At 33.8% G+C, this 25,898-nt stretch overlaps 3 protein-coding genes across 5 annotated transcripts; 1 reads left to right on the forward strand and 2 right to left on the reverse strand.

The window, feature by feature from the left end:
- The first annotated feature begins 5,121 nt into the window (after positions 1-5,121).
- Positions 5,122-16,219, forward strand: LOC120079653 (dynamin-2A-like). Of its 2 annotated transcripts, XM_039033924.1 has the most exons (22): positions 5,122-5,620; positions 6,271-6,321; positions 6,435-6,555; positions 6,877-6,969; positions 7,631-7,692; positions 7,876-7,993; positions 8,288-8,630; positions 9,026-9,173; positions 9,789-9,890; positions 9,991-10,110; positions 10,777-10,860; positions 11,111-11,238; positions 11,479-11,563; positions 11,643-11,790; positions 12,786-12,862; positions 13,810-13,866; positions 14,151-14,301; positions 14,454-14,614; positions 14,915-15,028; positions 15,141-15,208; positions 15,313-15,479; positions 15,611-16,219. In XM_039033924.1, exons 1-22 carry the CDS (start codon positions 5,459-5,461, stop codon positions 15,844-15,846), a joined length of 2,796 nt encoding a protein of 931 aa, XP_038889852.1. In that variant the 5' UTR covers positions 5,122-5,458; the 3' UTR covers positions 15,847-16,219. The 2 variants fall into 2 exon arrangements, with proteins under 2 accessions (XP_038889852.1, XP_038889854.1); XM_039033926.1 differs by lacking the exons at positions 5,122-5,620; positions 6,271-6,321; positions 6,435-6,555 and having other exon boundaries at positions 6,883-6,969; positions 7,881-7,993.
- On the reverse strand, positions 16,055-20,467 carry LOC120079654 (probable glycosyltransferase At5g03795). The gene is made up of 4 exons (XM_039033927.1): positions 20,160-20,467; positions 18,342-18,574; positions 17,226-17,574; positions 16,055-17,150 (listed from the first exon to the last, which is right to left on the reverse strand). Exons 1-4 carry the CDS (start codon positions 20,457-20,459, stop codon positions 16,488-16,490), a joined length of 1,545 nt encoding a protein of 514 aa, XP_038889855.1. The 5' UTR covers positions 20,460-20,467; the 3' UTR covers positions 16,055-16,487.
- Positions 20,468-21,039: 572 nt separating this feature from the next.
- LOC120080232 (SUN domain-containing protein 4-like) lies at positions 21,040-25,142 on the reverse strand. Of its 2 annotated transcripts, none has more exons than XM_039034813.1 (5): positions 25,012-25,142; positions 24,091-24,302; positions 22,035-23,308; positions 21,873-21,958; positions 21,040-21,297 (listed from the first exon to the last, which is right to left on the reverse strand). In XM_039034813.1, the coding sequence occupies exons 2-5, from the start codon at positions 24,251-24,253 to the stop codon at positions 21,066-21,068; spliced, it is 1,755 nt and encodes a 584-aa protein (XP_038890741.1). In that variant the 5' UTR covers positions 24,254-24,302; positions 25,012-25,142; the 3' UTR covers positions 21,040-21,065. The 2 variants fall into 2 exon arrangements, with proteins under 2 accessions (XP_038890741.1, XP_038890740.1); XM_039034812.1 differs by lacking the exon at positions 25,012-25,142 and adding an exon at positions 24,625-24,818.
- Positions 25,143-25,898: the final 756 nt, after the last annotated feature.

Below are 25,898 nucleotides of genomic sequence, written 5' to 3' on the forward strand. Positions count from 1 at the left end.
AAGAAAAGATGTGTGGCACCACATCGTTCAAGCTATGGAATCAGCCCTTAAGGAAACTCTTTGTATAGGACGCCCCCGCTCGCATGTCCCATACACGAATGATCAGGATCAGACCATCTGTAACAAGTCACAACACTTGTGACCATTCCACAAAGGGCCGCATCCATAGCGTTATCAAGATAAGGTTTCCCTCCTATATCCATATACAACAGACCATTTTGGTTATCACTCAAGACATGATCTACTTGTATGTCACCACTTACATGCTTAAGTTACATATAGATAACCAGAGATTTTATGTTTATTGGTTTGTGGTAAAACAAATAAAATATACAACTGAGCAAAATCAAGATGTGAAGTAAATATCATATATTATACAACACAAGCGTTCGTACAAACTATTTACAAACTACAGGACACGAACCTTTAGGGCATCAACCCCAACAATTGCTACTTCTCTTACTTTTTCCCTATATGTCTCTGAAAAGATTGTTCATTAAAGAGGTTGTAGCTATTAAAATTGTTCGATCTATAAGCAAATTGATGGTACGTTGTCATGAACTCTAAGCTTGTGGATTTCTTTCTTTTGTTATGAATTTCAACTGATAGTTCCTTATTTTTGTTTTGTTAGTATACTATAAATGTTTTTGAAGTATAGGATGTTGATTTGTATTCAAGGTGAAATGTTACCTTCATAGCTGAAAATTTCTAGCATCAATTCTAATATATGCTAATATGCCTATGGTTATTCTATTTTGTTGGGCTCATAAACTTTCTATATTTAAATACTGAAGGAGGTTCGTGCATTTTTATGCGTTTTTTTTTTTTGCTTGTAGCTTGAGAGAATGGAGAGGGCTTTTCACATCGTTTTGTTGGTTCTTCTTCTAGGAACTTGTATGGTGATTCGAGACGGGTTTTTCACTTCTACTCACTCCTTTTGATTCTTCTTCTTCTAGGGACTTCTTCTTTTGCCCCTTCCATAATTTGATAGTTTTATTTTATTTTTTTGTGCAATTTTCCCAACAATTTCTAGACTTGTGTTATCCATGTCTAAGGTTGGTCAGTGTAAGCACCTTGACTTTGAACATCCCTATTAGTTTTTCTTTTAGGTTGAATTATAATTTTACTCAATAATTTGTATCTTGCATTTTCTGTGCGGTTATGGATGCATTATGAGCCATTATCTTGATCAATGACATGAAGATAAGAAATAATGGACTTTCCCAAGTATTAACCTTTATAGGGGTTCTATGTTTTTTAGGTATGATTTTGTTGGATTTGAAGAGATGGGTGTAGATTCTTAGGTCTGATTTGAAGAGGAACAACCTGTCAAGCCAATATTTGGCAAGTTTTCCTCTTAATTATCATTTTAGAAGAAACGAGCTTGATGAGGTTGAGGATAGCTCAAATTTTTGAATGAGATATGAAAATTGTTCATGGTCACGCTTGAAATTTTGTATGGTCTCGAGTATAATTCTTCTTATAATTCTTATTTTATTCTAAGGTGTTTGATTAGACAAGGTGATACAGTGTTTTGACTATTTTGCAGTTATGATAGTCATAGTTTCATATTAATAAAGTAAGGAAGTTGATTTATTCTTTTATATGTTTATGCATTTTGACAACTTATAATTATCTATTTATCTTGTAATCAAAGGCCATAAGCTAAAATCCATTTCGGATGCCAGGACTCTTGTTAGCACTTAGCATTATCTACTTCTACTCTTGCTTAAAAGTGATTGAATTATAGAGAAAAAATCTATAAATCCTTTTGTTGTACCCTAATGTAGGATGGTAAATTTGTGTTGATGCAAGCCAAGTACCTTTAATTGTTGTTTTGATTCCTTGAGTAGTATTCCCTACTGTTGATATTAATTTGAAATTTAGAGTTTCGCTTATTCGTAGGACTTTTTTGTTTATTTAATATAATTCAAGAGGTACAACTCTAGGTTTTAATACTCTTCTCTTTTCAGTTGTAGATTTCAAGGAGTTGAAGATAACATCTGGAGAGACGTTAATAAGTTTGGAGCTACCTAAGAGTGTTGTGCTTGAAGGAAGGTGTGGTCTTTCTTTCTTAATAGTATATATATGCTCTATATTTTATGATCACAAATATTTTCTATCCGGTATAGTGTATCCAAATGTGGTTAATTGTTTCATGTATTCATATGGAGATGATGATTGCAAAGGTGGTTTTGATAGTTGTTATGGGGAGAATGATATAGTTTTGTTAATATGAGGTGGATGTGTGGTTTTGATTGAAGTTTCGGAAATGTAATTTACTGTTGGAATTATGTTCCATATATTCTTTTTGAAAATGTTCATGTGGGCCTGTCTATATTCTTCCAATTAACTTAGAAGATCCTTCATAGAGTTATAAAGTTTTATAATGACAATGTTCAAGAATGTGATCTTTTGTCAAAGGTATTGGAGAAAATTTTGGTTCATAAGATTCAAATGTGTTTAATTAATTATTTGGTTTGATAAATATTTGTCAATATATCATATATGTGATTGTTGGAATAGAATACAAGAACAATTTGTAGGTAAACATCCATATTAAAATTTTTTAAAAATCACAAACAAACTTGACAAGTTAAATGTGTCAAGATATATATATATATAACAAATAGAAACTATCAAAAAATTTTGCACTTGACACTTTATTCTTGTCAAGAACACCTATATTCTTGACATTTTATAGTATCAAGTATATCTTGACATTTTTCACTTGTCAAGTAAAACTACTTGACGTTTTTTATTTATCAAAAACGTCAATATTCTTGACATTACAATTATGTCAAGTGTCATTGTTTTTGATATTTTTTCCTAGTCGAGAACATCCACATTCTTGACATTGGATTTCTTGACCTTTTTAAAAAACATTGACACTAGACATTGAAAAAACGTCTTTCATCCTTTCAAGAGAATATTATCTTCTCCCATTTTTTTGTATATTTCTCTCATTCTTTATAGCAATTTAGGTTTAAAAAACTTTGATCTATTTATGGAAGAAATTGGTCTTTACTATTGACTAGGGCAACAATATCATTCTTGTGAGCGTCTAGTTATCCACTTATAGGAATAATATTTATAATCTTAATTCCAATATTTTTTTTGAAAAATAAAATGGTTATGAAAGAGTTTTAGTTTTTCATTGGCCACTTTTAGTACAAAGTTCACATGAAATTTTAAAATTTGTTTGATGTCGATGTGGCAAAAACTAATGACTTTACAATATTTTGAGTCTCATTTCTCTCCCATTCACCTCCCGCAATCCCTTCTTCTCATCCTTCCCACTTCAGGTAGAGGTGTCAAATTTCATTCTCTATTTGTGGAAGATACTACAATGTGTCAATAATTTTACACTGTCAGATATATGAGAGAGAAATGATCATTATTTTTAATCTATATCTCATACTTATCGAGAGACAAAGATTTTGGATCTATATATTGGATTTATTAGAAGCAACCACATTGTAGCACTATTTCAACAATTCTTTCAATGAAGTGGGGATGTAAATGACTTTTCCATCCTAAAATCCTTTCTCGTCCTCACAACTACTTAAATTACAAATTTTCTGTACAAAATTTATCCATTTATAATATCATTTTATAGAAAAATAAGGGAAAGCTTAAAAAATATATATTCAATGGGGAGGGAAAAAGAGATGGAGAATGAGTGAAAGTAAACGTCAAAATTTTAAATTGTGTGTATGTGCATGTGCATGTGCGCGCGTGTGTGATGTATGATGTAAGCATTTTTTAAATGTTAAAAATTAGCATCCTTAGTAATATGAATTCAACCACTAAACCATTGCATATATCGGAAGGAGTAATTACGAGAAACAAGGCAAAAAAGATTCAAGAGACCTTCACACTACATTTTCAAAAGTTAGCAAATTTACAAGAAGCAACGAATAATTTTGAGTCCGAATTTAAATATAATGTTAGTTTAATGAGTCAAGAAGAGAATGAAGTAAAGATGACATGGGAAAAATCTTATAGTTTGATAGATGGCATGGTAGATAAAAAAAATGTGTAAATTTTATGAAGAAAATGCTGTCAAGTGTGCAGTGCATAGGAAAACGTGATGTCAAACCTCATCAAACGTGCACTTCAACTTTATTGCCTTCTGGAGGAGTTGTGTAAGAGAAATTGAAAACTTTCTACATGTTTAGTTTTGTATTTTGACTTATTAACTAGTGTGCAATTAAGTTTTAGGTTTCTAGGTAGAATTTTGAGTTCTTAGTCCTTTGCACGAAACAAAAGCGAAAGGGACTTGATGGGTGAAAAAGAAGAAGGACAACTACGGATAAGCCCACGGAGGACATGAATAAGGCACTAAACAAAGATGGACTCGACTTGGAGAATATTCATGAACATGTTTATCTACCATTCTATGCATGGAATTATGCTAGAAGATGTTCCTCACAAGTTTAAGCTATGAACGAGGAAGGCCTATGGCATGTCAAAAGATCCTGTAAAGCATCTAGATACAATCTGGTCATGAATTAAATTTCACAGAGTTTGGGATGGAATCAAGTGTCGAACATTCTCTTTCACACTCATAAGACCTACAAGGAAATGGTGTAATTCAGGCGGCTAAAGTAGAAGTCGATCTCCTCTTTTTAAGAATTGGCTTCAAGTGTTTGTGAAGCAACTTCTAGAGGACATGATCAACATAAACTACCAACCCAACTCCTTACTATTAAACAAGAAACATGAAGATTATCTCTCTCATTTCAACCGTGAAGCATTATAAATAGAAAGCGACACAGATAGAGTAAAACTCACAACTATCATTTAGGTCTTGAAGATGATACCACACTAATGTTAGATCTTATTATTTTGTAGGACTATCAATATTATAAATTATAAATTCACTGTTAATACCAAATTTCGACATCAACGACAACCGATCCAAACATGTTCTAAATTTCTATTTTTGAACTTAAAAGAATATTTTGGAAAAAAAAGTGCCGAAGTGGTAAGGCACCCACCGGCCACCACCGAAATAATAATAATGACATAATAAATACTTTATTTTAAAAAATATATAAAAAAGAAAATTCAAATCAAATTGAAAACAGGTTGGATGAGAAAATTGAATTTAACATTTCAAAACGCAAAGAACTTAACAGTGACAGTAAGAGAGAGAAAGAGAGTCTTTTAGAGAGAGAAAGTGGGAACTTTCTTCCTCTTCTCCTTTGTTCTTATAACCCTCGTTTCTCCAAAATTTCAACTTTACAGACCTCTTCAATTCTTCATTTCTTCAAATTCAAAATCTTTTACAGATACCCAGTTCTACCTTCTTATAGATCTCTCTTCTAGGGTTCTTCTCTAATCGATCTCTTCATCTTCCCCCTCTTCAAATTTCTACTCTTTTTGTCCTTTCTACCGATTACTTCAGTTGGGTTTTTCTTAGTTTTAGATCGTTGATCTTGGGTAGTTTTCTATGGATGCAATGGATGCGATCGAGGAGTTGGGAGAACTGTCTGAATCGATGCGCCAAGCGGCGGCTTTGCTTGCCGATGAAGATGTTGATGACAATTCTACTTCTAGCGCTTCTTCTCGTAGGGCTACGACTTTCCTCAACGTTGTGGCTTTGGGCAATGTTGTGAGTTTACTGTTTCTTCCTGTTTTCTTTACTTTGTTACTGGGTTTTGGATATCGGATCAGTTTTTTATAATTTGATAGTCTGAGGCGGCAGATCTTCGTGTCTATCTGGGTCTCCCAACTTGCTGGAGCATTCTAGTAATGAAACGATGTGAAATTTAATGTCGTCTGCTTGTTAGAGTTTTGAATTTATAGTTGCTATATAAGAAAAATTTGCAGCTCCCTTGTGATGGGGCGTGTTTCTTAGTTCATTGTTTTATTTCTTACTAACTTGTTGATGCATGAGTTGCAAGGCCGGCTTCATGGATTGACCGTTGTAACAAAGTCTTAGTGCTTGTAGTGGGACAGTAATATTTTTAGAAGTGCGATGGATTATTTATTTAGATTGTTGTGCCATGAGAGTTGCTAGAGATTGGTCGGCTGTGAAAATTCTAGTGTGATCGTACTTTTACAGTTGGAATTTTTTATTAATCATGGTTTGCAGTTGGAGTTGTATTTACATGCATAATTTTAAGCTTTCTTCAGTCAACAATTCTGTATTGGATATGTTATTCAGTTCCTATTGAACGTTCTTATAACCTTCAAAATTTACACTCGATTATTTTATGAAGATGTCTTTCATATCTTTATTTCTTTAATAATAATTTTCAGGGCGCTGGCAAATCTGCAGTTTTGAATAGTTTAATTGGGCATCCTGTGTTGGTAAGTTAAATTTTACTTGGTTTATTCTTCCTTCCTTTCTTTCTATTGATCTACAGGCCAATCTTATGAGTACACTATTCTGATGTGTAATTTATTTTCTATTCTGTGTTCAGCCAACGGGTGAAAATGGTGCTACGCGAGCTCCAATAAGCATTGATCTACAGAGGGATGGTTCTTTGAGTAGCAAATCAATAATTCTGCAGATTGATAATAAATCTCAACAGGTTTCTGCAAGTTAGTAACTAAACAAAATGCTCGTTTCTTAAATTTCATAAAGTACATTTTCTTTTCTTTTCTTTTTTTTCTCTCTGTCTCGGTCCATCCTTCTCTTTTCATTTCAATTAGCATCATTCTGTGTGAACTTTTCATGTATCAATGATCTGCGAATGGGCCTTGGTTGTAGAATGGCTCTAGCACCTTCTCCTTTGTAAGCTTTTGGTTATGCATCACCTATACTATAATTTTAGTATAAGAGGTGATGCTATTTTAGATATTAATGGTTATTTAGGTAAACTCCTATATTTAATGTCAGCACTAATTCCAATTGTTCTTTAGGTGCTTTGAGACATTCTCTACAGGACAGGTTGAGCAAGGGTTCTTCAGGAAAGGGCCGAGATGAAATATATCTAAAGCTTCGCACAAGTACAGGTTAGTTTGTTCATCTGGGCATTGGAGTATGCAGTACAAGTCTCTAATTTTTCTTATTAATAATAATTTAATTTAATATATAATACTTTTATATATATTTTTTGAAATTGTGAACTTCTCATGACTTTAAAAAGTGTGCATGGCGAATTAGTGGTGGTAAAAACTTTTATTTGAATGGCTTACTATGACAACCACCGAATCAAGTATTATGCCATTCCTCTCAACCACTGCTTTACATGAAAAAAGAAATACATAATCAAGTATATCATATAGATTGTGTGAATGGGTTAATCTCGTACGTAAATTAACTATGCACAACACATTCAGTTTCCTGTCCATAATAAAGGAAATATAGGCAACAACTGCCTACTATGCAAAGAAGTACTCAGCTAAAGCCAGTGAAGGAAGTTTATAATTTATTGTAACTATTCAGAGAACGTCGAAAAAAAAAAATGAAAATCTGCTGCACTCTATGTGAATAGGATTTTATCAGACGATGGTCAAATTTCTGATTTTTTTATTTTATTTTCATTTCTGTAATGTTGAAATAATTAAGTTCTTACATACACTGACATTTTTCGTTATAAATTATCAACTATTTGTCTCTAGTTCATTCAGTTATTTGTTTCCTTCAATTTTCATTTGCACAATTTCATTTCAGCACCTCCATTGAAGTTGGTTGATTTACCTGGGCTTGATCAACGGGCCATGGATGATTCTGTGGTAAGTAGTTGTTCATGGACTTGCTTATATACTTATTAAAAGATGAATACTTTTTGGCCGAATTCTGATTCATTATCCATGTAGATGGTTTATGCATTTATTCTTAACCAAGTGATAGTTTGGAGTAGCTTGTAGACTGTTGTCAATGGTATAAGTAATTATATTTTGATGGTTTTTGCATAGGTTAGTGAATATGCCGAACACAATGATGCAATTTTGCTAGTTATTGTACCAGCAGCTCAGGCTCCTGAAATTGCTTCATCTAGAGCCCTAAGATCTGCCAAGGAATTTGATAAAGATGGTATTATGCTTCGCAGTCATGATCTCATTTCTTTTCTGAATTCAGTGTAATGTTATTTGTATACCTTGGGAATAAATTTTAATTACTGCGTTTTTCCTTTTTATATTCACCACCACGATTATTTATCATGAATCTTTGTTTCCTCTTTCTTAGTTTTCCTTATTTGGTTTATAGGGATCAATTTCAATGTTAAAATTTTGTTTTTGTTGATTTATATCAAATTATGCATCTTTTATTCTCTCTATGCCACTGTATTCTTTAAGTGATTCAATCTGAGAGATATCCTCAATATAGGTACCAGAACCATTGGTGTAATTAGCAAAATTGACCAAGCTTCTTCAGACCAGAAATCTCTTGCTGCAGTGCAAGCTCTCCTGTTAAATCAAGGGCCAGCACGAGCGTCAGATATCCCATGGGTTGCTTTAATTGGTCAATCTGTTTCAATAGCTACTGCACAGTCTGGATCTGTTGGCTCTGAGAATTCCATGGAGACTGCTTGGAGAGCAGAGAGTGAAAGTCTAAAATCTATACTAACTGGTGCCCCTCAAAGTAAGCTAGGCAGGCTAGCTTTAGTTGGTGCACTGTCCCAACAGATCCGGAAGTGCATGAAAGTGCGGCTTCCTAATCTTCTCTCTGGGTAAATATTTCCCAAAATTTATGAGGAAATTTTTATTTACAAATTGTTGTGCATATCTTAGTTTTTTTTGTCTCCAGTCATTTCTGTTGTACCTAGTCAAGTGTATTAACAAATAGACCACCTATTTCTCACAATATATCCTGGGTAAAAAAATCATGGACAACTATGAAGATGTTTTAATTTCTGGCATTTGTGATTTAAAACTTCATATAGTTTGCATTTTAAAGTGCTTCTGAGGTTGATTCCACTATCTGAGTTGAAATGGAGTCTGCCATATTTGTGGTTTCCTAGTGACATATTTATCTGGCAGAATTTCAGATTGATAAAATAAATATTTTTAATACATGGGAGGAAATTAACTCCCTATTGATTTCTATGTCCTACTTTTATTCAAGGTTACAAGGGAAGTCTCAAGTTGTTCAGGATGAGTTGGTTAGGCTTGGTGAGCAAATGGTGAATGGTGTTGAGGGGACTAGAGCTCTAGCTTTGGAACTTTGCCGTGAGTTTGAAGATAAGTTTCTCCAGCACATAGGCTCTGGTGAGGTAGGGTCTTCTATTTTATTTATTTACTTTTTTCACAATTCTACTGCACAACAAGTTTGGGATGCTTCTATTTTATAGTTATCATGGTCTTTAGTTTAGGTTGGGGCTAGACACTTAGAGTGCCTCTCTTCAACTTCTGTATTCTTTCTATAAAATTGTTAAGCATGGTAATCTTCTGTGTAAACAAACTATTTCTCATAATTTAAGTTAATCTTATGTTGGACTTCGCTACAAAGTTAATTTCTTACTGTAGAAGTATGGATGTGTTGAAACACGTGGAAGGGGGAAATGGAAGCAAATTGTAAGGTGAAGGATGATATCGATTTAAAGAGGTTGTCAGGGACTTGGAATTGGTGAATTGAATTCAAAGAAGTTTTGCCCCTCATCGCTGGTTGGATGTAGAATTTATCTTGTTAATCTCCCCCTCTCTGTTTTCGTGCTTATTTCATATTTCTCTACTTCCTGTCTTTTAAACTCACTTGGAGGTGATTGGAAGTGTACTCATAGAGCATGCACTTCATCTTGTTAATTTCTGCATCAGAACAAAGCTAACCCTCGGGGAACTGCAGTAGAGGGTTTTGATCTAGAAGTCTAACAATACCTAGCATATTTCAGGGTGCAGGTTGGAAAATTGTTGCTAGCTTTGAGGGGAATTTTCCAAATCGAATTAAGCAATTGCCTTTAGACAGACACTTCGATATTAATAATGTGAAGAGGGTATGTTTTATCTTTCCTTTTTTTTTCTTTGTTTTTTGTTTTTTCCCAGCTGTTTATGTTTTATCTAGCTGTAGATTCATTCTTGACTTCTCTGTAACAGATTGTATTAGAAGCTGATGGTTATCAGCCTTATCTTATCTCACCAGAGAAAGGTTTGAGATCTTTAATAAAAGGTGTTTTGGAGCTTGCGAAAGAACCATCACGTCTCTGTGTTGATGAGGTAAGATATACACAAGGGCCTGAAATGCTTAGCTTCTTAAATTTTGGGGTACTTAATTCATCGTGGAATATTTCTTTGTTGTCTTGAGATCGCTTTTAGAATTTGAGCCTTAGCTTATAAATTTCTTTTGTTTTGATTAAATTTTTTTGGTGGATGATGGACAATTTGTTACCACAGAAAAAATGGAAAGATGGGACATCCTTCCATACTTCAAAAACCAGAAGTGATTTTGAAGAGGCTCTTCAATCCAAATTAAGAAAAAGAGGGAATAATTAAAAACAAGTTAAATTGATAATCGAGGAGACCATTTAGAACCCTAAATTATAGAATTTGGGATTACAAGGATATTTTTACTAATGGAAAGATGGGATATCCTTCCATATTTCTAAAGCCAGGATCGATTTTGAAGAGGCTCTTCAATCCAAATTAAGCAAAATAGGGAATAATTAAAGAAAAAGTTAAATTGATAATTGAGGAGACTATTTAGAACCCCAAAATATAGAATTTGGATTATAAGGATATTAATATAGAATTTGGGATTACAAGGATATTTTTACTCTTAGCCTCGTAATTTCTCTAATTTCTTTAACAAGGAGCTAGGAGCTTTTTTTGTTTCTTTGAATTGTTAAAAAAATTGATTATGTTTCTGGTTTGACAAAAATATAGGTGCATAGAGTTTTGATAGATATTGTTTCTGCTGCTGCTAATGGCACCCCAGGTCTTGGAAGATACCCACCATTCAAAAGAGAGGTGAGTAGTTTATTTATTTATTTTGGTTGATCTGATTGTTTAGCCTCTTAACTTTTCATAGTTTAAATTTTTATTTTATATCCTTTTGTAGTTTGCATCGTTATTTATTTTTTGTGCTGAAATTTTTTATTATATAGGCTGTAATTCTTTTAACAAAGGGTTTCTTATTGTTTTTTTCACAAACGCTGTTTCTTGTAATAGAGCTACAACCAGCTGTTTCCCCACCCTCTAAAATAAATTATTTTCCTAGGTTGTGGCCATTGCAAGTACTGCACTGGATGGGTTTAAAAATGAAGCAAAAAAGATGGTTGTGGCGTTAGTTGACATGGAGCGAGCATTTGTCCCACCACAACACTTCATACGTCTTGTACAAAGAAGGTAAGCTTGGTACAATCTTTTACTGCTATGCCTTTTTGTGGTGCCGTGAGAAAGGAGAAGGGAAAATTTTGATATTGCTAATCTGTTTTAAGATCTTGAATGCTGTGCACATTCCAATAGAAATCTCTTCTGCTCCACAACCACCTATGCATATGCATGCTATGCAATTTTTTGTGACAAATTTTAAATTTTAATTGTAAATTGATTGTAAATGATGTCAATTCCTAATTCTCAATTTAGGATGGAAAGACAGCGCCGGGAAGAGGAAGTGAAGACTAGATCATCAAAAAAAGCACAAGAGGCTGAACAAGCGGTGTCAAACAGGGTGAGTAATCTGAGTGAACAGAGGGGTGCTGACTCTCTTTTCTGTTTTCCATTCTCACTAGTATATCTTTTTTTACCAGGAAAGTAGTCCTCAAACAAATAGTCAGCAAGCTGGTGGAAGCTTGAAATCAATGAAAGAAAAACCTAGTAAGCAAGAGAAGGAAGAGAAGGAAGAGAAGGAAAGTTCGGGTTTGAAGACAGCAGGTGTTGAGGGAGAGATAACAGCTGGTATGCATGCAATACTATTACTGGGTTTTGACTTTCATCATGAATATTTCTTTCAAACTGTTCATGAAGGCATTTTGAGATTTGTTTTTTAGCAGACTCTTTTTCCCTTCTTTTAAATTAAGATGATTAATTGAACTTCTGTTTCTATTTTCTCTCTATCTCTTAAATCTGGATTAAATGAACTGTGTACATCTTGATTAGTAAACTTTGTTCTGATTCGTTTGGAGTTGTTATTCTGGTAAATCCCCCAAGCTGAAATGTGTTCAACTCTTGGAATATACAGCAGGATCTTGATCATCTAGTTTTTAAAATAGAGATGAACTAAAATACTTTAAACGCAATTTGTCTGTTACACGTGAATGACAGTTTTATTTTGGATGCATCCACGAGTGCTGATTGGTACGTGTTGGACTTCAGATCAAAGTTGGACACTCAAACTATAGTCTTGACTCTTTAACTTTTTTCTGGCACTTAGTTATGTTTGGACTCATGGATTAAAGAAAGGAACTAGAAATAGACAAATCAAGGAATGACTTGGGACTAGGCCGTTGGAATTATTGTGAATAATTGAAGACTCATTTGGTTTTTGAATTTGCTTTTTAACCCTTATTTATTATGTATAACTTATTGAAACGCTTACCTACGTTTATTGGTTGTGGAGCCCATTAAACTTTTTTTTTTTTATAGAAAGTAAAATGCTGTGTCATTTTGAATATGTAGAATGAATGAACTTTTAATGTAATATTATTCTTCTGTACAATTTATAGTTATTATTTGTTGGCATATCCATGCTATATTGTACTCATGTCAAACTGTCTTTATCTGTCTGCAATTTTGAAGTTCGGCTGTTATACATATGGAATTCTGTATGATGGTTTATATCATAGTTTGTGCACTGTGGTTGCATTACTAGTAGAGCAGTTTGTTTCAGAGTAAACTTTAAGACGACTATTAAATTTACAGGTTTATTTTTAAATTTTTGTTTCTATTTGTAGGTTTCTTGTTAAAGAAAAGTACAAAAACTAATGGATGGAGCAGGCGATGGTTTGTTTTGAATGAGAAGACTGGGAAGGTATGTAAAATTTTGTGGATGTTTGCGTTAATGGTCAGTGCAAATGGGTGGTTATTGATTCCTCAATACTTAGTCAGATAGTGTAGCATTTGTTCTTTTCACATGCATTTCAGGACTGTTCTTAATGTAAATTCCACAGGTTGTAGCTCTGGACATCACATCAATATTAATGCTTTATTACTACTGTGTAAACTATATTATAATTTTAGAATGTGGGAACCATGTGTTGTACTTGTAGCTGGGCTCATCCATTCGTACTCCTTAAGTAAGATAGTTGGAGATTACTAAAATTCTATTAATAACATAGTATCCTGTTTTGTAATTGTTAACAGGGATTTAGTGTCAATAATATTGATATGTGTTTAAGGTGCTAGAAGCTTATATACTTGAAGCCAAAATATGTGTTCTATTGTGTGTATCATGATTAGAAGGATTTTTGCATACATCAAAATGCTCCTTAGAGTAAAATTTACTCTCTCCATTTAAGTTTGGTTAGGGACTGCTTATATAGTTCCACCAGAGATTGTGCTTCTTGTTTTCAAGTGAGAAATTTATTTCACTTGTTTTTTACAATGTGCTCTTTCATTACATTGACCTTCATATGTTTGTTTCCTATATTGAAGAGGAAAAATCTGAGTAGATTATGGGGATGTTTCTGGTGATCATAAGTTCATGTGTTGACGATTATCTACCCATTACATAACAGCTGATAATCTTGTAGTAGCTTCACTGTTCTTTGAGTGTACGATGATATCACATGTGAAGGTTAAGTAAATTAGTTCACTTAACCGTTTCAGCCATGCCATCTTTTTGTGTGGTCACAGGGAGAAATGTTATGTTCTGCATTCTTGTTACATTTATCTATTATTTATCTTTTTATTTGAAATAGGTGGCATATGTCTATTATTATTACCTTTATTTACTTTTATTTTACCCTCATTGTGCAGCTTAGATACACCAAGAAGCAAGAAGAAAGATACTTTCGTGGTGTCATTACTTTAGAGGTATCACACGCATACAACGCCATCTCCTTCCTATTTCAAGTTTCACAAATAATTATTTGCTTTTCTTTTTCTTCTATAATTAAGTCTCATTTTGTATATTCTCATGCACAATCATTTAAGACAATAAAACATCACTATAGATGGGAATTTGGGGGTGGCCATATCTTGTGAGTTTTGTTGACATTCTTGGAGATGTACTGGAAGTTTAGCAATGATTTTTTTTATGATTTTGTCATACTGTTGTTTACCTGAATTGCCACACTTGACTGTCAAAATGTTTACAGGATTGTAATATCGAAGAAATTACAGATGAGGAAGAGCCTACACCTTCAAAGAGTTCAAAGGATAAAAAGGCTAATGGGCCAGACTCTGGAAAAGGATCAAGTCTTGTGTTTAAGATTACCAGCAAGGTTCCATATAAAACTGTTTTGAAAGGTAAAGTTACATAAGGATTTTGATACTTTAAATGTCGTATTCCTATAAAGAAGACATTTTAAATGTCATAAGATTCTTTTCATAAATGTTCCAAATCTGTAAATTCCATGTTAAAAACCTGCTTGCTGACTTAATTGTGCTTTGTTCTTCAGCCCATACTGCTGTTGTTTTGAAAGCGGAGAGTGCTGCAGACAAGGTGGAATGGACAAACAAGATACGCAATGTCATTCAACCATCCAGAGGAGGACAAACTAGAGGTGCATCCTCCGAAGGTGGTCTTACCATGCGGCAGAGTCTATCTGATGGTTCTCTAGTATGTCATCGCTCTGATTTTTTTTTTTGTTTTCTTTTTCTTTTTCAGAATTCGTTCACATTTAGATAATTATCCTACATTCGTGGGTATTTGTGTTTACTGTTTGGAATGTGATAGGATGTTGCATATGCTTTCTTTCTTGTTGCTTTTTCTATTTAATGTTCTATTTGTTTCTTAAGCTATTTTCCTTGGAAGTTGAGCCTAAATTAATCACTTCTCACGTACTTTAAATTTTCTATTCTTCTTGCTTTTGATTGTATTTTGGAATTAATGTTAAATAATTTATCGACTTTTTTTTAGGATACTATGGCTCGAAAACCTGCTGATCCTGAAGAAGAACTGAGGTGGATGTCTCAAGAAGTTCGTGGTTATGTTGAAGCAGTTTTGAATAGTTTGGCTGCAAATGTTCCCAAGGTAAGTTTGGAATAGTTTGGTTATGTGGAAACTTACGTTTAGAATGATTATCCCAAGTAGCTGATGTCTTTGTCTGCAACACATTTTCATTAGTAAGTTGTTGATTTTGCAGGCTGTTGTCCTTTGTCAAGTTGAGAAGGCCAAGGAAGACATGCTAAATCAATTATATAGCTCGATCAGGTAGACTTTGGTCTTAATGTTGGTTTAGACTTGATTTTTTCTTGATCTATATTCATACATAGCCTCTCTGATCCTTTTTAATTGTCTTTTAACTCTGTAAACAGTGCCCAAAGCTCGGCTAGGATTGAGGAGCTTCTTCAGGAGGACCAGAATGTAAAACGGAGGAGAGAACGTTATCAAAAACAATCTTCTCTCCTTTCAAAACTTACGCGCCAGCTCAGCATTCACGATAATCGAGCAGCTGGTGCTGGTTGGTCCGATAGTGGTGCAGGTAGTTTTGGTCATTCGTTGCTGCTTTCATTGTTTGTATGCACGTTCTATTGCTCACCTCAAAATTCAAAAAGATGCTTCGTTGTTACCTTCCCCCCCCCCAACCTTGTGTAACATTTTCAACCTTTGCAGAAAGTAGTCCCAAAACTAGCGGATCACCTGGAGATGAATGGAGATCTGCATTTGATGCTGCTGCTAATGGTCGGGTTGATTACAGAAGATCTTCTTCCAATGGCCACAGTAGACATTCAAGTGATCCCGCACAAAATGGTGACATAAACTCAGGTTCAAACTCTAGCAGCCGTCGTACTCCAAACCGGCTGCCACCAGCGCCTCCGCAGTCGTCTTCTGGTTCCAAATACTTCTAGCACTATAACAGATCTTACTTGATGCTTCATATTGTCTCTGCAACATTGGGCAAGATTAAGCTCCACTTCATGATTCATTTAGTGATCTCCTCAAGCTCATATTCTACTAGAAACATAAAAGTGGAGAGGTTTGTGTATATATAACATTTCTTAGTGTCAGGTTATACTGTTGTCTTCATATACAATACTAGATTCAAGGGATTCTTGATTTTTTTTCCCCCCTCTTTAAGGTTTTGTTCTACCATTGCCCCATTCATTTTTGGACAAGAAACATGTATTTGAATGTATCAGTTATGATTTTGTATGTACCACAATCCATCTCTGATGGGTTATATATAATATTCAGTTATTAGTGGAGTGAGGGTTGTAATTTGAAATTGTGAGCTATTTGCTTTTCTTCATTGGGTTTCTAGTTAAATATTTGGGGTGCCTTGTTCTGCTTGAACTGCAGAAGGATGAATTCAAATGAAAATCAAAATGTCAATATTAAAGATTATGAAAAAATGGGCATTCCCCCTCTCTACCTAGCAAAATAGCAAAGACAATGCCTTTTATCCCCCTTTTTTTGATATTTTATTTACTTTTGGGAAGCTAAAAAAATATGTTGAAAAAGGATCATACAAAAATATGTGAAGGTGGCTTTAATCTTGAATGTGTATATTCAACCTTCTGAGCCAGATAGAATGAAGTATCATATGGAAAGCATCAAATCTTTTGGGAGTTCCATTGAGTACAAAATGTCTCTGTACTTGCTTCACTCTCCTCTGCATTCTCAAGTACTGAGTTTGAGATATCCCTTTTAGTATCTGTTTTATCTTTGGTATATCCTGCACTTGTATTTGCACAGCAAATGAATTCCAATTCAAAACATCGCTGAAAGGAGGAACGTAGCTTTCAGATATCAAAACAGGAACACATTCAGCATAAATGGCTTCCACAACCCTTGGACTGGCTACCTCATAGCCACTAGGGCATAAACAAAATCTACTCTTCTTCAACATCGAATTGTATGATATACCACTTGGAAGCTCATCGTAAACAAGCACATCCTCATCTTTTTCCTTCCATTCCTGCAGGAGTAGGTACCTTATATGGCCATGTAAACGGCCTGCAAAGAATGCAAGAATAGGTCGACGAGAAGGCGAGAGACCCCCAAGAAGCCCATCGAGTTCTCCCGTTCTAAGATGGATTTCAGGAAACGATGCGTCTTTAGAGGGACGGAAACCTTCAGAAACATTCGCATTACATAATACCCTGATGGAGTTATTGAATAAAAGTGGAACGTACGTAGTTGTGCGTGGCCCCTGCATCAAAGAAGAAAGAAAGGTGAGATCTAACCGAGTGCGGGAACCATTGCTCGTTCAATTTCCAAAGCTTACCCAATCATGGCAGGAAAGCATAAAATGATCAGCACCAAGGCTGCGATTCCAGAAAGAATGTTTGTTAGAGATGACATTGATGTAGTCTGAGACTGCAACTCCAATGGCATTAACTTCATGAGAGTTTGGTTCATAGAGATACTGAACCAAATTGACAACACTGAATGGGAGGAAATAGAGAAGGGCTTGATCTGGGTCATTGGTAGTATACAAATTTCCCTTTTCCATTTCATGAATGAATCTTCCTTCTGTGGAATATATGCTCTTACATGGACCTTCATGGAACATTGGATGCTCTCCTTCTTTGTATACATATATCTTCAAAAGCCTTTCCATTTCTAGATAGCTCCTGCACAGGCACCCTCTTCATTTTAATGATTTGAACTAAATAAAGTTATATATATATAATATATATATATATATAATATATATATATATATTTCAAGCTTTTGAATTTAGTTTGAATTTAGTCCCTTTACTTTAAAACATCATGTATCATCCATCTTTTTCTTGATATCTCTGCCCCATTGAAATATAACATAAGTTGATCATGGTTGCACTATATATACATCAATAAACATTATAGTTTATATTCTAAAATAATACTTAAATTAACTGGTTAAAACAAATGTCAATGACCAAGAGACCAATGTTTTGAATCTTGTAGTCCATACATTATTGAACTCAAAAAAGAAGAGAAGAGAAAAGAAAAGAAAAGAAAGCAACTTATATAACACTAAAACAAAATGTCACATAATGAAACTCGCGGGTTACATTTACAAATAATTTATTTCTAGATTAACAATACCAGAGACATTTAGAGAATTTTAATCATAACATAAAAGAGAATAATTTTTCAATATAAAAGCATAAGGACCAAACTGAAATAATTGATTAAAGCATAGAGACTAAAATTGTTACGTCATGGAGTTCACTCGTCACGTTCACGAAAATGTATACCACTTATATTTCGTATGCTTTTCAATAGTGGGAGCAAGATCGAGTAAGTTTTAATAGAAACAAAAATACAGTAACAAAAACTTTAAAAATATAGGAATCAAATTGTAACTAGATGAAGACATCACGGTTAAAATTGTAATTTAACCTTACATATACCTGTGGAAAGCATTTGGATTCCTGTATATTGGGCCTATAGGAACATAGTCAGGATCATGATGAATAGATGTAAGATTATGAAGTTGAGCAGCTTCTCTTATGGCTGCTCTTGCTCTTCCCAAATTCTCCTCTATTTTCTTCAACTTACTATATCTCTTAATTCTGCTGATTCTTGAAGTTGCACCTTTTCCATTGGCTTCTTTGTTTTCACGTTCTATTTTCTGTAATTCTTCCTGATGATCATGATGCAATAATGCAGTTTTTATTTAGCAACACAATGCAAAATTACATTTTTTGGTGTGATTTTGAAATGATTAAAAGAGTTTTTGAATGGTTAGTGTATGTTTTTCGATATGATTTCTAAATGATCAAATTACTAGGGCATCATATTTGAGAGGAAAGAACAGAATTAAAGAAAAGTTTAGAGGGAAATTCAATAGGAGTGGAGATTCGAACTATAGACCTCTTAGTCTTTAATATAACTTGCCAGTTGAACTATGTTCGTTTTGGTGGAGGGGAGGGGATGAAGAGAAACACAAATTTATAGGAAGCAAAAACAGTAGAAATAGATCAAAGGATACAGATTAAACATGAAAAAGAGTTGAGAGAAAAAATGTAAACGAGAGAGAAATAATTTAGAGGAACGAATTGTTGTTGGTACGAGCTTCGCTCAACTAATTATACTATCAACTTCGAAATTAGATTTTTCTACTTAAGGGTACAAATCGTTAGGAGAAAAAAGTTTGAGAAGTAGATAAAAAAATCAGGAGAGAAAAAGGCTAGAAAGAGAGACAAAAATTGAGAGGCAGAGAAATAAAAAGGAAAACGGTCTTTTGTCTCTAAGTTTGGGTCCAGTTTTATTTGGTTTCCAAATTTCAAAACACTATACTTTTTATCTTTAAGGTTTGAATGTAAGTTCTATTTGATACCTAAGTTTTAAAATCGTACTTTTTAATCATTGACTTTTGAATTTTGTTTCGATTTGGTCTCTAAAATTTCGAGATTTATACTTATATTTTTTATTTTTCACTAATTATTCACTGTTACTCTATGATATTAACGCTCGTAATTAATTTAAAAGAATTAAATTAGTTATAAATAAATTATTTTGACGAATCTTTCATGTGAAAGTTAACACCAATTATCAAAGTGAGAATTAATAAAACTTGAGAATAAAAGTATAAAAATATTGAAACTTAGTGATAAAATGAAAACTAAGGATCAAATAGAAATTAAACTAAAATTCAAAAACAAAAGTGTAATACTTTGAAACGTGAGACCGAATAAAAATTAGACTCATAATATAGGGATCAAAAATGTATTTTTTCCTAAATAAATTTCAGAGGATTGTCGAAATTGGGCGTCAGAGCTAGTCGTTTAAGGTGGTTGTCATAGAAATTGGGCGTCAGAGGTAGTCCTCGCTAGAATGATTGCAAGAGATAGTCGTCATAGTTAGTCACCGGAGTTGGTCATCGATGATAGAGTCATTGAAAACATTAGACGAAAGAAAATTTTGTTATTTTAACCATTGAGTTGTGAATAGTTTTACTAAAACCAACGTTAAAATAACCATTAATATCATCTTTTTTCGACACATATCCCTACGGCAAGTTGGAGTCCCAAATACACCTCAAAAGGACCACTTATCCATGACTGTGAAATGAGGTTTAAAGGCTAAAAGGAAAAAGAAAAAAAAAAAGAAAAAAGATCTGGCCTATAACTGGGAAGAGTGATTAAATAGTCTTGTCTACATCATTTAATTATAAGGAGGCAAACAAAAAAGTGTATCAAAGTGTGAAAAACCAAGATTATACTTACAATTGGAGGGGGAAAAGACTGTCCATTGAGGTCCAAAGCAGCTGGTTCAAGCAACTTAGGAGAAGAAATGTTATTTGAAAAAGAATGAAGTTGTGAGCTTTGCAAACTTGAGAAGTCTTTATCCAAGCCAGTCCTCCAAGGAATCTCCAAATCAATCTTACAAACTAGAAAAACTAGTACAAGAGAAGGAAGTAAAACCAACACAAACAAAAATGGGGAAAAAGATGAGAAGAATGGCTTCTTAAAATAATGCTCCATTTCTCCTTCTCCATGCCTTTGATCTTCCATCATCATCATCATCAACACAATGCTTGTGAATGTGTACTAATAATAACTATAATGTTATAACAACTCATAGTTCCAAAGATTCATTGCTTCTTTGTGAGTCATTCCTTGCTGAATTTGAAGGAGATTCTCAATTCTCATACATATTAATGCTGTTTTGAGATCTTGTTGGCTTGCATATTGTGATTCTTTCTATTACAAATTCATATTACAATCATTGCATTTTCCTTCTAAAGATTGATACCAACCTTATTATCCAAACATTTCTTTTTTTGTTTTCTGTTTCTTTCTTTCTATTCCTATTGCATTTAAAAGTATCTCAAGTTCTATATCCATATCAAATATTAAAGAAGACAATGTGTAATGACATATTAATGTTATATAATGCATTTAATGTAATTAGTTAAGCCATTACTGTATCTGAATCACAAGGGCACAAGATAAAAACTAAAAGTCAGTTTGGCTATTTGGAATTTCTTATTGAAACAAAAAACATCTATTTTTAGTCTTACTTTCTCATTCATCTTTCATATTCATATTTTAATTCTTCACTTTGGGTGGGGGCAGATGGAGCATTTACATTGGAGAAGGAAAATGGAGAAATAAGGGGGCAATCCTTGATTACAGTGACTGTATGAAAAGAATAATACAACAGCTCAAAAGCAATAGATACCAGGAAGGGCTTACACAACAAAATTTCCTGGAATTATTTGTTCTTTCATATACTCTAAGAACAATGTGCAAAAATAACCTAAAAATAGCAAATGATGAAAAAATGAGGCACACAAGAAAAACAACTATTCCTTTGTTTTCCAGTGAAGTCTGATTCTTCTGGACCCTTTCAATCTCAGATCTGCAAAATACAACAGAAGCTTTCAGCCTCTTTCACCACAGGAAGAATTTTACAAAGAGAACTTTACACAGTTTTTGAAGTAACAAAGATTGCTAAGGTGACTTTAGGCAGTGCAGTTAGCTTTCAACGACAAAATCTTTATTCTTTTCTTCTCCAAAGGAAAACTTAGATAAGAATGATAAAAAAAATTATAACGCTTGCCAAAAATAGGGGGGCGAATCAAAAGGACAGAAGGGGCTGTATGAGAATACTTTCCAGAATTAAAATATAAGAATAATTTTATGGAGGAATTTTATTGGATACGATACATGTTGAAGAAAGTAGGAAGGAAACAAATAGTTGAGCAAAATACAAAAGAAAAATAAAAAATTGTCAACGAAATATCTTTGTTGTATTAGAAAAACAATACTTGTGCAAAGTGATAAATAGTATTTAACCGTTCGAAAGAAGTAATGAATAGAATATTTAAGAGTTATAAACAGAATATACCTATGTCGTGTTTCTATTAACAATTCAAGCGAACAAACTTAGAATATTTAAGAGTTATATTCAGAGAACCAAAATAGAATTTAAACCTGAGGATAGAATTATGTCTTTGCAGACCATCCAACTGTAAGGAAACAATGGACTTCCAAGAAATGAGATCACGAAGTTCTTTGTCCTACATTGACAACAAAGCAATGTTTAGGCAATGTTATTAACAAAAGATGAATTGAAAGGACACGAGTATGACATACTGTGATGTCCTGGGTTTTACGAATATTTCTTATATCCTCTCGGGTCTTCTCAATGAGTAGATCATTATTTGCTATATCTTTGTCGAAATCTTTGAATATATTGCCATATTTGGAAGTTAAATCCTCCAGATACCGCTCCAAAATAGATAAACTTAGGTCTAGTGAACGAACTTTCTGTGTCAAAATTTTGAGAACAGTGTCACCAGGCATTCTGCCAGGCTGTTGATGGTGTGATTCTTCGACTGGATCAGGTGTCTTGCTCTTTGTGAGTTCTAAAACAACATCATCATCACTTTCCTCAGTAGCAAGAGAATGCAACTCTCTACCATGTTGTTCTTCATCATTGGGTCCAGGCTGGGAGGGAATTACTCTCTTATCAGTAGTAGCTTCATCTGATATAGAAGGTTTATGTTGAGCAGATATTAAATCCTCTAGCATCATCTCAACAGCATCCATTCCGTAAACTTCCACAGTGCTGAGTGTGCAATAGAATTCTGAACCATAATGGGTAAGAAAATTTAACTTTAAATATCTCACCCATTTTGGGTCCTTGAGAACGAATCTATGTGCTTGCTTTGCATTTGGAGCAGTGAAATTACCGAGCTTGAACCAAACATCTGTTGGATAAACCAAACTCCCATGTACCTCAAATTCTTTTAAGTTAGAAGAATGGTGCTCAAAATTAGCAATTTTAATTGTTACTACTAAGGTTTCTTCTGAAAGTTCTATGATAACAAATTTCTCTTCAGCAGAACATGGATTTCTGAGGTACTTATCTTTGTCCCTGCCTAAAATGTTTGAAGCTCCCTTTGCTTCCTTGTTGAAAGCCAAAACCTTTGCTCCCTTTGAAGCTGAAGCGTAATTGTACTCTGCACCACCAGGTTCTACTCTATGGATAGGATTCCCAGCCTGGCCAGTTTCAGACTTACTCCGGGATATAAAGGCTCTGCTTTTGAATTCTTCAAGGCTGAGTAGAACAGTGTCCGACGAGATATCTCCCTTGAGAGGTTTGCTTTCAGATTTTACTCCAGTGCTAGAGCTCTCAGCCTCAGGCAACCTCGTAGGAGCTTGTATATGACTGCTACTTTCTTCACTTGAAAGTATTTCATTGTCAGAACCAGGGCTTGCAGTATCAATTGAGCATGAATCTTTTAAATGAATGGTACATTCAGTTTCTCCCATTGGAGGTTCATATAAAACGTCAGAGTCCTTGTTCTTTTCCAATTTAGATTCATTTGAAGTAGATACACCATCAGGAAGTAAAACTGATCCTTCTGAAACCCAAAGAAAAGAAGTGAAACCCAAAGAAAAGAAGGGTATAGACAATCAGTCAGTAATACTATCAATATCAAGTCTGGTCAATAAATCATGGAGTTATTCTATTAGCGTAGAAAATCCTTTTTTAATTTTAATTTAGCCAGGTTGGTGATTAATAACAAAGCCAAACCAGTTCAACAGTTCGAAACTAACTTACAAGAGTGGTAACAAAATAAAACAAATTTTAAGCAAAGGAAGCCAACTTCAGGGACTCCATTAAAGTTTCCACTAAGAAGCGTCTACATAAATATAATTTCAGGAAGCAAAGTACTCTGCAGGGGGTTATTCTATTGTATCCTTTGAACTGTAAGGTCATATAGTGGGCTTACTCTATTATACCCACACAGATATACTGGGTTTGCATCCTATTATGCTCGAACTTCATTAGTGAAGGATTGCCAATTGTGCTTATCAGTTAACAGCGTTGAGAAAATTCACAACCCAATATTACAAGACTAAAACCGACACCAGAATTTTGAATACAAGGGGAACAAAACAATTTTGAATCTTATAAAACCAACGGATTGGAAAATAAAAGAAGGGATAATAGAACGGCACAATTACTCAGAATCCCATTATATGTAGGAAACACGGAAGCAGCCAACTGATAAAAACCAATTGAAAACAGTTCAGTCAGAATCAGAAATCACAAGAGAATGGTGTAGTTAGTTTCAATTCCCTTCTAAATTCAAACAAATCTTCACTAAGGACATCGAAACTGTGTTTAAAGCAAGCATACCTTGGCAGCCATCGCCACGGCTGAACCATAAGCTAAAGAGCAAGATAACTCCCCACAGAATAAAAACCAAAGACACAGAAATTTTATACAAAAGATTTCTTCCACTAATAGGCACTTGAACAGCTCTTCTATCACGCAGAAGAGCTCCAACAGGTCTCCGCATTGCACATCAATTCAAACTGCTGATTGATCAACTAGAAAATGATGCCACTCTGCATCAGAAAAGAGGGAACAAGTCTTGGTCACGACCAAACTCTAAATACCAAATAGAATACAATAATCCACATTAAAAATGAGTAATTTTCGCTTTCTATACAAATCAGAAACCCAAATTCCACAGAAAAGGAATAGAAAGCAAACAGAGGGGCAGATCCCACTAAAATTCCCACGATTGAAGTTCCACTCAATTACCCAAATACCAGATCCATCCCAAAGTTGAGGAAAAAACATATGTATAGCAAAACCCAGAATGTAAATCAGACATCTATCTAATTACAGTAATAAAAATGAAATATTCATAATCCAATAACAAACCTGGTTTCAAAATCAGTGTCAGAAGAAGCTGAGAACCAAAGAAATAGATAGGGAGGGAAGATGCAGATTGATTCAGTTTCCAAAGAAATTAAAAATTGATAATAATTGGAAGAAAAAAGGGAGAAGCAAAGGAAGTGGAACGAAACGACGTAGTTTAAGGCGAAATTCCGCGTGGTTACTTCGTCATTGAGGGAATTGTCAACCATTAGAATACTCAAAGAATACTGTTACCTTCTTTATTGCCATTTTCGTAATTAAAGTAAACAGTGATGGATTCATCCGGAGAATGTCTGCTTTCTTTAATTATTACTGTTTCGTGCTTCTTGACAGAGAAGAGATGAGAAAGCGCTTTGAAGTTCGACATTAATGGAGGCAGAGAGAGAGTACCTGAAAGTTTGCTTCCTTGGATCAAACTTGAAACTGTTCTTCCTTTTTCGGAGCCTTCAAGCTTCTGATTTCTCAATCTGTTTTCAAAGATCATTTAGAAAGAAAAACAAAATATAAAACTTATTACCATAGCATTAAATTTCGATTTCGAAATGTTAGATATTTCCATCAATTATCTTTTAACTTTCCATAGGTTGGATATAGGGATGGATTGATGTTTCCATTATGCAGTAGAAAATGTAAAAAATATGACAAGTAAGTAATAAAATATTACTAATTTAAATATAATATAAATAATATATATGTTAATTGGTTTAAAGATCATACAAATATTAATTACTAATTTAAATTTATTTATTTTTTTTATAATGTTTCCAAAATATCCATTGAAATCGAAATTTTATGTATATTTCCATCGAATATTCCGTAAAACTAAGGCTTCGATATTTATATCGACATCGATATTTTAAACATTACTGAACATTTAAAATTTTAAAATAAAAAATTTACATCAAAACTCAACAAAACTATGAATCATCAAACACAAAAGAAAAAAAATTGATAAATGAATATCATTAAATTCTTAAGTGACCACAATAAATAGTCTAATTTGAAGGGCGAAAAGATCAACAAAGTCTCTTCATTATTACACGTTTCATAATAATGCACATACTTTCTTTCTTTCACCTCCTACGAGTTGCCCTCTAAATTATGACCCAAATTGTCAATGTGTCTCTTTTTGTGTATTAAGCTCCATTGATGTATTAACACACTTAAATATTAATATCTATGAACCATGGATACTTTATGTGAGGCAGAGAATCGATATCAGATACTGATACTTCCCGATACTTTCTAGATACGTATCTGATACGCGATTTGACATA

This window comes from Benincasa hispida, chromosome 6, assembly GCF_009727055.1.
Source record: "Benincasa hispida cultivar B227 chromosome 6, ASM972705v1, whole genome shotgun sequence".
Classification (NCBI taxonomy): Eukaryota; Viridiplantae; Streptophyta; class Magnoliopsida; order Cucurbitales; family Cucurbitaceae; genus Benincasa; species Benincasa hispida.